This window comes from Marmota flaviventris, chromosome 8, assembly GCF_047511675.1.
Source record: "Marmota flaviventris isolate mMarFla1 chromosome 8, mMarFla1.hap1, whole genome shotgun sequence".
Classification (NCBI taxonomy): domain Eukaryota; kingdom Metazoa; phylum Chordata; class Mammalia; order Rodentia; family Sciuridae; genus Marmota; species Marmota flaviventris.
The window spans coordinates 9,426,290-9,439,904 of record NC_092505.1 but is presented as its reverse complement, the minus strand read 5'-3'; the positions used below and the strand labels follow the sequence as shown (position 1 = coordinate 9,439,904).

General features: G+C 47.6%; 1 protein-coding gene across 1 annotated transcript; it reads right to left on the bottom strand.

Moving 5' to 3' along the window:
* Window positions 1-411: 411 nt before the first annotated feature.
* C8H21orf140 (chromosome 8 C21orf140 homolog) lies at window positions 412-1,167 on the bottom strand. Its single transcript, XM_027929046.2, has one exon. It carries the CDS (start codon window positions 1,165-1,167, stop codon window positions 412-414), a length of 756 nt encoding a protein of 251 aa, XP_027784847.1.
* Window positions 1,168-13,615: the final 12,448 nt, after the last annotated feature.

The window sequence follows — 13,615 nt, the reverse complement described above, 5'->3', positions numbered from 1 at the left end:
GCCTGAAACTGGTCGCTATACTACTTACTTTTGACTTCTTTGTAACTGCAGACTCACTTGGTTCTCTGTTTTTTCTAAGGTCTACATGTGACCACACATGCTTTAGCTCTGCCCACCCTTGTAGGCCACCAAACTTTGGGTTGGTTGGCCCTAATCCTCCCATTGACCCAACCCTCAAAATCACCATAACAAGATGAGAGTGGAGACGCCTAAATTACTAACAAGCTTTAATGAAGCCTCCAGTAAACTCAGGACCTTCTGACATCCTTGGGAACTTCTCTGGCCTCCCCGGGCCCTGTGCGGTTGCTGTTGAAATGTCTTTGGGGCAATAGTCCAGAATCAAGCTTGACAGCATTGGAGGTAAAGACCATATGTGTAGCGGGGCCTCACATCGTGTTGGAGGAATTGCCCTTAAGAAAATTTCCCAAGATAGTAATTTTCCCATCTGCGAACTTTGTTGGTTAGTGTTTTCCACTTGCTTAGGTTTATCCTTTCAATCCCTTTGCTGATTAAATCACTTAGTAGGATGTACTGGTAGGAGTAGACGCTGTCGATGGACTGCAGACAGAACTCCCTCCTGTTATTGATGATAAACCACTTCAGAGAACACCAGGCTGAGTCTAAAGGGTTCAGGTAGTTGTAATGGGAGGGCAGACAGAGCAGTTTATGGCCGTAGGACTTGGCCACCTCTGGGCAGCACACTATGCTTGTCAAGTTAATGACTGTTGGGAGGTTGGCCTGGACCTCGGCCTCTCTGTGTTCCTGGGGCCTCGTCTCATCCTGCTGCCTCCTCCCTTTGACCACGATGGCACACTTCCCATAGTTCTTCTTCACCACATCACAGAACTCGAAGAAGAGGTGGTCTTCCTGCTTGGTGCACAGCTCATCTCTTAGAAACGTCCGGTATTTCCACGGCACCCATCCTTGACTGCCTCCTGCGTGCACGATACACCAAGTTGGAGTTTGCACGAAATATCCATTACCAAGTTCTTCCCCGGTCACGAGACTTTCTGGGATATCAGTTTCCCCAAAATACACGGTCTGAAACCCATCGTGCTGCAGCGCTCTCAGGCCTTTCAGATACTGGAGGCATTGCTTCCTCCTGACGCCATCAAACTGACCTCTGCTAATGATGCTTTTTAGAAGAGAGTTGGCAAGGCGAGGCATTGTGAGGCCTCAAGGGCTTGACGTGTCTCTCTCTGGGGAGATCTGGCAAGGGTGACATGATGACCTCATAAAGAGCTTTCTCAGAGCTGTGCCAGGCCCTAGCTACACTTCAGATTCAAAGCATCACGGGACACAGACTGACAACACCTTCCTTCTGGGCTGTGGATTATGGGAATGGAAAATGCTACTTCGATATCACTTCTGGAATATGTCCAGAACAGAGACTGGAAAGCATTTTACAGGGACAAACCAAGTTTGTGCCTTTTACCCATTTGATTCATTAAAATGGAAAAACTTATTCACATTCATGGGTCCATTCCAGAAATGTTTACTGAGCACCTACTATGAACCAGGCATGGTTCCATGCACTGTGTAATAGTTGTGACATGTCCAGGGAGCCTGGGGTTTTGGGGTGCAAGTGTGTGTGTGTGTGTGTGTGTGCGCGCGCGTGCGTGTGTGTGGTTTGTGTCAGCTGCCTGCCCACTTGCACAATCAAGAGTGGATTTTTTTGTGTGTGGGGGGGTAGAGGGAGATATAGCAAAGAACAAAAGAAACTCAGTGTATATGTGGGAGACCAACCTTACATGTGACTGAGCCACAATCCCCGGCTGGGTGCTGAGGCACTCAGTCACAGAAATGTGGTAGAGCTTTCCCCACCCTTCTTGGGTTTGAGGGTCGGTGTCTCGTGCATGGGTGTGTCTTGCTACAGTCCTATGGGTAAAGTTATGCTCACCTGTTCCTTTGTAATATAACCCCTTAACCCCTTGCCCTGTTTAGGATAGAATCTTCCATGGAAGTGCCTTGTGTATGTCCCCTCCTCTTACTGTGCCCTTTGGTGTGGCCTACCCAGATGTCAGTCAACCTGAGGACAGGGGACATCATGAAGATAGACTCAGCCCCCTGATCCTGACCCCTTGCCTCATTTGAATAGCTTCTCCTCAATAAAAGGGGTCAGCGCGTGCTCTCGCTCTCTCTCTTCCTGCGGACCCTTAAGGTCAGAGGAGCCGTCACTGCGACCCCAAAGAAAAAGGTATTTGTGTCTCTTGTGTGGTTATTTTGCTCAGCCCAGTCAGCCCAGTTCAACTGGAGTGACCCCTGAGCCTTTTAGTCATGACCCGTTAGTTGGTGCACACCCATCTTTCATTGGGACTGCCAATTTTGAGGTGATTTAATGCCATATCTGGAGGGCATTTTTAATTTTATATACTCAGGGTGAAATGACAGTTTGCTTCGAGCTCTAGCAACCTCTTCAATTTCCTTTGTATTTTCTTATCTCTTTAATCTGAGACATTTCACAAATGTGTGTAGGAACTCCCTCCATAAGGGCGTCTTGACAGGGATGGACAAGGCCTTCCCCTTCTCCTCCACCTGGGTTTTCTTGGGACTGAAGATCAGGCCACCCCAGAAAGGGAGCCCACCCCATCCCAGCAGCTGCATGAAGCCTGTGGCCTGCAAGCAGCTGCAGGCTTCGGCTGGATGTTGGCATGTGGTCATTTTCTCTTAGGATTTTCCCTTCAGTTAGTGGAAACCACTTTTCCAACCAAATTTGATGTGTATGTCAAATGTGTAGAACAGAAGTGTGGCTGCTCTGGCTGAGGGTGATGGTGGTCCCCGCATGCCCTGCTCAGCCACCCCGGCCTCCCCGCCCTACCCCAAGGGAACTAATGGCCTGGGATGCGGGTGAGGGGGACCTACCAAGGCAACAAAGTCACCCCAGGGCAATGGCCCGGCCTCACTCACCCAGATTTCAGTTATGAGTGTGGGAGACTCACTCAGAAGCATAGGAAGACGTATGTGAAGAATGGTCATTATACATGGTGCAGCCTGCACACATGCGCATATTTGCCTGTTTTTACATAGAAACAACAGGATGATAAAGCAAATGTTAATTAAAATTGCCATCGTCTGAGAGGGGGGAGAATGGGAGTGAGGAAAGAAAGAACTCTAGACTTCTCTGAATGTCTCTTGTTTTATGGTTTTAACTCTAGAAAATAAACATTTTATACTTATAAAACAAAATCAAAGGGAAACATAAAACAAAATGATCTCTAAAAATACCCATAAAACAGAAATCAACTAACTAAGCTGTCTATCACGTCAGCAACAAAATCACAGACCTTCATTTACTTCAAATGACTCTGTAACAGTATTTTTATTTTACACTCTCTGGTGGCAGGTATGTTGAAGACCAAGAAAAACCCATGAAATCTCGCCCTGTACTCATTCATCTTACTGTTAGTAATAATACTGGTGCTATTGTTTTGAAACTTATGTCCCTTCTTAAAGTACATAAAGTGATTTCAGACAAATGAGTAATAGTGTTGTTAGTACTAGTACCCGAGATTTTCAGTCTAACATTCCAATAGGAAGGTGCTGAAGATAGCAGCATGAATTCATGGTTAATTTTTCTCTTTGAAAACAAATTTACATTTCCTAGCTCTCCCTGCTGAAAAGACCTACAAGTAAAAACATCCCAGTAGCAATGTCTATTTCTACCCCCACGTTCTGGTCTCTAAATATCATTTCCTAGGAATAAGGGCGCCTTTGATTACAGGTCTGAAGAGGCAAATGTGCAGGGTGAAGTGACACATCTTGTTTAGCCTGAAGGCACAGAGACCGATGATCTGATCATCAGTTTCTCATTGATAAACAAAATGCCTGAGAAAAACAACTTAAAGGAGCATAGGTTTATTCTGACTCACTGTTTCGGAGATTTCAATCCGTGTTTGGCCATCTCTGTTGCTTTGGGCTTGAGGTAAGGCAGGACATCAAGGCGACAGGACATGGCAGGAAGCTCCTCAGTCCATTCTACCTCGAAGCAGGGAGAGGAGAAAGGGCCAGGGACAAGATATGGTCCCCAAGAGTAGACCCCCCAGGACCCACTCCCTCTAATGAGGTGCCACCTCCTATAGTCTCTACCACCTCCCTCAACCCATCTAGTTCTGAATCCCTCAATGGATTAATCCACTGATGAGGTCAGAGCCCTCATGATCCAATCACTTCCCCCAACCCCCATCTCTGGACTTTGCTGCATTGGGGACCAAGCCCTCATTCAGCACATGAGCCTGAGGGGGACATTCCTGATCCAAACCATAACAGAAGCCATCAGAGATACCAGGTTCTGCAAAAGGATCCAAGAGTCAATGAAAAGAATGGCCAAAGATGGAGGAATTTGAACGATGAAAATCAAACAACGACTGCAATAGATTCAAGTGCAATGATTCTATAAAAATCTATGGATTCATAGTGATACAAAAAATAAACAACATGCACCATAAAAACTACTTAAAAAATTAGTCACTAGTGGGGGTAACTTTGAAGGGCACCATTGCATTATTCTGCCAGTTAATTAGCAGAAGAATCCAGCATTCGTCTTGCTGTCCTTTTGTGGAGTTTTTCAGAGAGGGAAATGCCAGGATGGAGGGTCCAAGCGGACGTCAGGCCGAGGTGGTGGGTGTGTGCCTGACCCCCCTGGGCAGTGTGGTGAAGGAGAGGCAATCTGAGTATGGTAGTGAGCAAAGGCTGTGGTTCCAGATAAATCAGGGCCAAATCTCAGTCACACTCCTCACCAGCTGGACTTACCAGTCTTTCATATAGGGAGAACACCTATCTTCAAGCGCTGAGTTGCTGTCTACAAGAAAACAGCCTATATAATTTGCTTGCACAGAGCTTAATAAATGGCTGCCATTATTGTAGAGACGGATTGGCTGGGTCAACAGACTCTGAGAGAGTCTGGCAGTGACTGCAGAGAAAAGGAAAAGAGATGAGCCAGAAGAGCCATAAGCAAAATAACACTAAAATAAAACACAACAAACTGAGCAATGATGAAATAAAATCAACCCTCCTCCTTATGGTAAAAATGGGAAGTGTTCCCTTCCCTCCATCCTTCCTCTTTCTTTCTCTACTTCATCAATGAATCTTGTGCACCTCCATGTTCCTGGCTCTGCGTGAAATCTTGGAATGGCTGCAGCCTCTGCCCTCAAGGGTGCTGTCGTCTTGTGGGAGAGAAGGCAGATGGAGAGTCTCAACCCAGGAGATGGGCCCTGGAGGGGTGGGAGCTCCAGGAATGGGACTGGGGAGGGAGACCCTGCTGAGAGAAGGCCAGGGAGCCCATGTGGCTGGGGGCTTCCACAGGAGGAAATGAATGGAGTGGATCCCAGCTGAGATCTGTCTTCACTGCCTGGACCCCATATCCGGCTCCACAGTCTCCCCATTAAATCAAGTCTTCCTTACTGTGCTGCATAAAAAGTGCTAGGACAGCTTTTCCTCTAATGCTCTACTGGCCCCTGGAGAACGTGCAGCTGATGGTGGTTCTGGGGGGACTGCAGTCACCATCTCTGGAGATCTCCCTGTTGAGTGGTGGGTGGGCTGGACAGAGACACAGAGAAGAGACCACACATCAGGTGTCTGTGTGAGAGGTCACTGGGCGAGGTCACCGGGCCACTCAGTGTTTATGTGCTGTCTTCCTGTTGGCTAAGTGGACTCTGCACTAGGGTTCCTGAGCAGTGAGAGGACTTATGGTGTTGCAGGTACCCCCACTGCTGTGGCTTGGATCTACAATGTCCCACGAAGGCCCACATGTTAAAGGCTTGGCCACTCGCCTGTGGTGCTTTTGGGAGAGACTGTAGGAATTGGGACTTGGGGGGAAGAAGCAATTGGGGACTTGAAAGCAATATAAAAACCCTGGCCCTTTATATCCCCTTGAAGGGGATCTGAAGACCTGGCCCTTCTTCTCTTTCTTTTATTTCCCAGCCACCATGAGGTGAAGAGCCTCCTGCAGCCCACCGTCCTGCCATGACGTTCTGTGCAGCCGCAGGCCCGAAGCAACAGGATCAAACAACCATGGACTGGAAGCTCTGAAACAATCCGCCCAAATAAACCTTTCCTTCTTTTTAAACTGTTTACCTAAGGCAATTTATGTAGTGATGAAAAGATGACTAACACAGCCAATGTCCAAAATAAATAAGTTAATGAAAGAATTGGAAGTTTATTAGGTTGAGACAACTATAGCACCCGGGGCTCTAATGCAAGCCAACCAAAGCTCAACTCAACAGAAACAGTAACACAAAGCTGAAATGTAGCCAATCAGAAACAACCACGCTGTTAATTGTAACCAATCAAAAGGGACCACACTAACCCTTCACTGAGGCCTTTCCACTTTAACCCATCAAAAACAGATATTCGGACTTAGGATCTTTTAATGGCAATGGTGTGAGAAACTGTACTTTGAATTTGGTGTTGGATCTTTCCCCAGGCTGGCAATGTGTGGTAAGATGATCTTGGTGTTGCGCAGCAGCAGAGAGCTGCAGTTCCCAGTCGGCCACAAGATCAAGAGAAGAAGCCACCTGGACTCTACAGTGAGCTGTGTTGTTAAGTTACAACGTTTGGCAGGTTAGGTGGACCGAATGCATTGTTTGGACTTAGGGCATTTTTAACTCATGGTGGATTTATCAAGATGCAACCCCATCCTCAGTAAGGGGTGTCTGTGTATTTCCTCTGCCTTGCCTCCCCTCTGTGGAGCACTGGTCCCATGGCAGCCTAATGCTGCCCGATTCATGGATTCTGAATGCTCAGATAAGCCCATCACCATTTTACTATGCTCAAGTTTATCCTTTATCCTCAGGAGGGCTGCAGAAGAGGAGGGTGGGCAGAGGGGAAAGGGGATCAGAACTGAAATTTAAAGGAAACCTTTTCACTCCCTTTGAAGTGATAAACACGGTGCATCAGCCCTGTAAATAATGTTCAGACCACTTTACTGTTCTTCCTCTGTCTGTCTGCTCCACTCACCAGAGGGAACCACTGTTGGAATGTGTTCTGTGTTTTTCTGCTTGGATATTCAGTGTAGGTAAACATTCATAAGAGGTTTGATTTAAAAAAAAAACAAAACTAAATATGTATCATAGTCTATACCTTGTTTTGTAATTCTAAGGATGCGGAGAGAGGTAACAGAATGGGAGAGCAGTGTCTGGGATTGGGGTCTCTGATGGCCTCATGGCTGTGGCATGCCTGGTGCCTGGGAATGTTCCTGTGCAAGGGCACAGGATGCCTAACTGCTGTGGTAATGCCCTGCATGAGGAGGATCTGCGCAAGAGTCTTACCAGCCTCCACCTTGATCTCAGGCACACAGCTCCTGGGAATAGAGGAACTCTCTTGCTAGACAACCACAATGTTTCACCAGCTCTGTTAGTCCTGAGCCTGCCCACTTAACAGTAACTTAACACAATGGACTTTCTTGAGTGCTACACAAAGCTCCTAACATTGCAACTGTGGATCGCAACTGTGGAAAAGCTACATAGATGTTTCTACTTCTGTAACTTTTCCAAGTTCAAAGAACAATGAATGCATAGTCTTTAACCTGATAATGAGACATATGTAAATAAAGATTGCTGATGTAACTCTTTAGCTCTACTTCTCAATCAGAGAGCAGTGCTCCACCTGACCCCAGCTTTGTCTTCAAAATCTATATGTGTGAGTCTTCATTTTTCTTATCCCCCTTTGCCCCTCACTGAAACCTGCAAGTTTGGCCGCACTGGCCACAGTATAAGGATCCGTCACGGACATTTTCCTATGTCAAGACCTGAAAAATCTCATTTTTAAAAATAGGTATATTGGGCTGGGGATGTGGCTCAAGCGGAAACGTGCTTGCCTGGTATGCGCGGGGTGCTGGGTTCAATCCTCAGCACCACATAAAATAAAATAAAGATGTTGTGTCCACCAAAAATTGAAAAATAAATATTAAAAAATTCTCTCTCTCTCTTTTTTGAGTGGATGGGCAGATGCACAGACATAGACGGCTGAGGAATGAGGGGCCAACAGTCACATGTGAGCTAAATGTTTGTGCTAATTTGATATAAAGCACACATTCAGATGCCCTTGAGGACCATTTTAGAGCAAGCACAGTGGTTTGGAGGACACCAGCCAGAGGAGGACTCAGGGGATCCTGGAAGCCATAGACCGAGGTTCTCTCAGAGGAAGAGCACTTACAGGTCTCAGCCTAGGGCAGCAAGGTGGCACACAGTGGGGAGAGGTCCCAGAGTCTAGGGGCTGGCAGAGAAGGCTCTGCAGGGACTCCTTCAGTGCCCCACCCTCATCCGCCCAGGAAGAGGCCAGGCTGGAGTCTGGCAGGAAGTGCTCTTGCATAGGAACGGAAGTAGCTGCCCTGGACTCAAGCAAACCATGGTGAGATGGATGGCCAGCTCCACTCAGAACCTCCCTGCATGTGCCGTCGCTGTCACTCTCCCTGCAGCCTCCTGAGCCAAGTGTCCAGCCTCTCCGACTCTCCTCCTCCACTTCTCTTGTTGACAAGCCGCTCTTCAGAGCCTGGGAGAGAGCAGAGCTTGGTTGTGTGTGCATACATGAAATGTGTGTATGCACACATGTATCCGAGAGTGTGCATCATTTGTGTGTGTGTGCGTGCATGCATGTGTGCACTGGAAATACCTGGCCCTGCTGGGGTGCACCCAGGTCCAGATGTGCTTCCTGCTTTCTCACCAGCTGAGGAGCCATGAGAAATGGGCTCACTGCTGGTGCTGAGTGACAGCACTGCCCCCAGTAGCCCTCCCAGAGCCCTCTTCCCAGGGTCCTCTTCCCAGGGTCAGCCCCGCTCCCCACCACCAGGAAGAAGCTGGAATCATTAGAATAATCACCTGATTCTCTTCAACCTCCTTGTTTGGCTGAGGCAAAACTCCCACCTCTGGCTTCTCCTGGACCCTCACCTGGGAGAGAAGATGGCAGTCACAGAGCTTCCTCAGGGCCCTACTGGAACAGTGGTGCTCAGCTGGGCACTTGGAGATGTGGCCTGGGGTTTTACAGAATTGCTATGTCTGGGCCCCAAGGCTAGAGTTGTCATGGACTGGTCTGTCTTGAGTCGAGGTTTTTACAGGCTTCCAAGGGAAGCCAAGGTGAGAACCCTCCTCATCTAGCTGTTTCCAGCGTGGAGAGTTTGGAGTGTCTGGTTTTCACTGCTAACAGAGCCCATGGAGATCTGTACAGAGTCCTAAGTCACATAGATGAGGAGAGGCTCCCGGGCCCTTGATTCTAACAAAGCCATCATCTAGGAAGGACAAAGGTGTGGGCTTGTCACACCCCATTCAGTCACTCAACAAGTCAGGCACTAGTCCAGAGTAATACCTCAGCCACCCTTCCATGTGAAGGGCTGGAGGAACTTCCTGTCACAGGCAGGAAGTGACAAAGCTAAGACACACATTGGTCTACTGACCCAAGTTCAGCACTGAGCCTCTGGCTACCCTATGACCCAAAACAGCAGCTTTCTCACTCAACTTGAATGAAAAGGAAAGTGTCTCTAGACAAAGACTTAATGGAAACATCACAGAGTTTGGGAGTCTGATAGATTTAGCTTTGAACTACTTCCTGGCTGTGTGGTGATATACAAGTTTCTTAGCTTCTCTGAGCCTTAGTCCCCTAGTAATAATACTCCCGTTCCTGGAGTTTATAAAAGAAACACCAGGTCAGGTGTAAGCAAAGGCACTTGGCACTTGGTAGTAGTCATGACATCAGTTTTCTTCTCTTCCATTGGCACCTTTGTTGGGCACATGTTTACTCTCCCAGCTTCCATTCCCCTGCTCCCCTTTCTGACAGTACCCCGTCTAGCTGAGGTGTTCATCTGCCTCCCATGAAGCACAGGTTCTTTGGAGGAGGCCATACCAACTTCTGCTCAGGCTTAGGCCAGCCAGCACCTTCCACTCCTGGCCCAGGGCTGGTTCCAGGGTGTGCTGTCACCTGGGCGCCCAGGTCTGGTGATTCTTGCTTGGCCTGGGCATGCAGGCTCTGAAGGGGCCTGGAACACTGTCCTGCATTTCCTTCATGAGATGTCCTTCATCTTTCATGTAAAAATCGTCGACACTGTTCAGACATTTCCAACCCAGTAGGACTCAAGTTGGGACCCACTTTGTCTTCTCCATTCAACTTCCTAATATGCTCCATGCAAAGAGGGCCTGGAGGGAGCGGGTGTGGGATAAGAAGCCCAGCCTGGATTGGAGTGGCACCTCCCTGCTCTTCTATGTACTAAGAAAGACACACACAAGACAGTGCCTGTCTGGGCCTTGAGAGCAGCTTAGGGAAGAAGACATGTGACAATTGGGGTTTTCAACAACCCAGGAAGAGAGCTCAGCACTATCCTGACAAATAATAATGCTCTCCCAAAGAACTTTAGGGTCTGCATGCACGTGAAAGAATCTATGTCATTGAAGTGATGTGGCTTGGGCTGGAGACAGAGCTCAGTGGCAGAGCACTTGCCTAGCAGGCATGAGGCTTTGGGTTCAACCCATAGCACCCCCAAAGTGGGGGAAATCATGCGGCTTTACGTGACATTGCAACACTTAAGAGTGACTCAACCGTAATCTGACTGATGAGATTTACTCTATTACATTTTCCAGTGTGTCTAATTATGTTGCTCAGTTGACGATGAACAACCTCTTTCTCTGCCCTGTCCTAGGGTTTATCGATCATCTTTGCTTTTAGCAACCTGCACTGTCATGGTGCCTTGACACTGTCTTCTCCAGGGGACTATGTTTCTTTGTGTTCCTGACCCCAGCACAGCGCCTGAATCTTTTCAGGCTTATAAGAAGCATCTGGCCAGTCACATGATGTCAAGACAAGAACATTTTTCCAATTATGTGTAATGTGCCATCAAAAATGTGTCACTCTAATTGGGCTACTTCCAGAAATGAGGGCAGATTGTCGCACAGGCTCACCATGCACCACTACAAGCCCAGAGGAGGGCTCTAATACCTCGCCCATGGCACACCCCCATATCCACTCTCATGCAAGAGTACAGTGCAAGGGCAGGGTGGAGCTCAGTGGTAGAGGCACTTGCCTGGCATATGCCAGCCCAAGGTTGGATCCCCACACTGCAATCAATCAATAAAACCATGGTAAAGTGAAGCTAAGCACCTTTATTACGCAGGCAGCAAGAAGGGACAGCCTTAGATCCATGGCACAGGGTCCCCAGGGCTTGGGAAGGTGATTCAGGACAGGTGCAGTCTTGTGTGTGCATGGCCCGCCCTGCAGCCCAGCTAAGGGTTCCAAAGCACACTTCCCCTGGCTTTGAGCCTGGTGGTCACAGAACTCACTGGGCTAAATGTTGTGGGATGTCTTGCTCTGGTGGGGCTGGTATAAAGGGACTGGATTTCAGGTGCCTCCTACAAACACACACCTCCACCCCTCCCAGTCCCCATTCTACGAAGAGTTGGTTAAATCTCATCTTGGTGTCAATTTTACAGCCTCACCAAGCTTTTCTTTCTTCCCGAGAGTTTTGCTTCAGCTAAACTGAGCTGGCCTACCCTGGATTAAGGAAGGCATTTCTGTCTCTGGTACCTCAAATCGGCCTGCTGCTGCTATTCCAGTGGTATCTGTCTGGACCCCTCATTGAATCTGTCTGATGATTTCCACTCACTCCGGCATCTAATTCCTCGAGACTCATAAGATTGTAGAAGATCAGGGCTGGGGGCCCTGGTGGCTGGACAGTCACAGAGAAGACATTGCTCCATGCGTCCTCTACCCTGCAGATCCCTAGGTGTGCTGGGCTGTATAAACGCTAGCAGATGTCAACTCTCTCAATTCTTTTAAAGATCTTTTTCCAAAATGTGATAATTACATCACACCAGAAAATCAAATAATCATGCAATTGATCTGGCTCGGATTTCATTTAGAATAGATGGGGACACTCCAGTAAACTTGATTTGGTTTGGCACAAGCCCTGATACTATCAGCTGCAGACCCCCAGAGGAAGTTATTCTGCATTGATTTTAAATAATTTCCATTTCAGAGGAGGCATTTATCTGACCTGATTCCCCAAATCTTGGGAAAAATTAACATAAGGACAAAGAAAAATTAGGGGCTGGGAATGTTGGGAGTCAGAGGTCTCTGTTCCCACCTCCACTGGGAAGGCAGCGCTCACAGGTCTTCCCCACTCTCTGAACTGAATGCTAGTGCTGTGGCGCTCACACCTTGCTGATCCATCTGGGCACCTGGAGTTTATCAGGACAGTGATGAAATGCCCTGACCCTTAGCATTTTTTAGACTTAAGGAATTGTGCACAAAATGTCCAAAATACAGTGGTACATCACATAACAATGTTTCTATCAGCATGGTTCACACACACACAGCAGGGGTCCCATAAGATTCTAACGGAGCTGAAAAATTCCTATCGGCTAGTGATATTGTAGCCCTTGCAACCTCATGGCACAGCATGTCGCCCACCTGTTTGTGGTGATGCCGGTGCAAACAAACCTCATGCGTTTCCCGTTGTATAAAAATACAGCAATACAATTATGTACAGCATGTGATGCTTGACACTGATAATAAATGACTACGTGACAGGTTTACTTATTACGCGATACTTTTGTTGCTGTTGTAGAGTACGTTCTTCCTACTTGTTAAAAACAGCACTGTGTTATGCTGGGAGGACCCTTGTCCATCTCAGGCCCACTTTTCTCCTGTGTCAAGTGGTGACATGCAATGACTGGCCTGCACACCTAGGTTGGAGGGAACACACTCTATGAAGTTCGAGCAATGATGACGTCACCTAATTGTGTATACCTCAGAAGATGTCCCTGTCATTAAGTGACACAAGTGTACATGAAGTAGCTTCCTACTAGTAAATTAAAGTGGAGCCTACGCAGACCAAGTTCCCATCCAAGAGCACATGTTCAGTGCAGGCTCGGACCAGCTCCCCAGAAAGTGGGTGAATTTGGATTGAGCAGCAGTGATGCAGCCTGGGAAAACATCCTTGGATGTCATGTGACTGTATTCCGGCAGGAAGATGGTGGCTCTTGCCCAATAATGTTGGAGCCAGTCTCTGACTGCAGATCTACCATGACAGGCCTTCCCTGGGGGCTTCCAAGGAAGTTTATTAACAAGAGTCAGGAGCCAAGGGTTAAATGGGTCAGCATCTCACTGAGTGCTGTTTGAGAGGTCAAGCAACCAGAAATCGTACAAATGATCGTTTAACTAAAAGAGGAAGTATGAAAAGCTATCTTTTCCTTACAAATGCAAAACTGTCTCTAAATACAAAAAATCTTGGTGAAAGAAATGATTCTCTTCTCCTTTCAAATTCTTCTCCAAGGCCCACATCATTCAGGAAACTGTATCCAAAGGTATCATTTAGGATATTTTGGGGTGGTGGAGAACAAAAACCCTGCCTCTAATAAACTTTAAAAGGGAATGTACTGGCCCACAGAGTGAAGAATTCCAGGGGTGAACTGAGACTTTGAGCGTACTTGGTCAGGGCCCGTCTGAGCCTGGTCTCCTCTCTATATTATTTTTTTTTACCATGAAGTTAGCTTTCCTTATGGCAAATGGAAGCAACTATTTCAGGCTCCGATCTGCATTTAACCCAATGCAAAGCGAGGGAGGGTTTCTGGGTTTTAGAATCCCCATTAGATTCCTCTGACCATGCTCATGGGTCAGCACACTTAGGTCTGTGTGT

Excerpts from the sequence above, each read along its gene's own strand:
- C8H21orf140 (XM_027929046.2), bottom strand. The coding sequence starts at position 1,167 with ATGCCTCGCCTTGCCAACTCTCTTCTAAAAAGCATCATTAGCAGAGGT.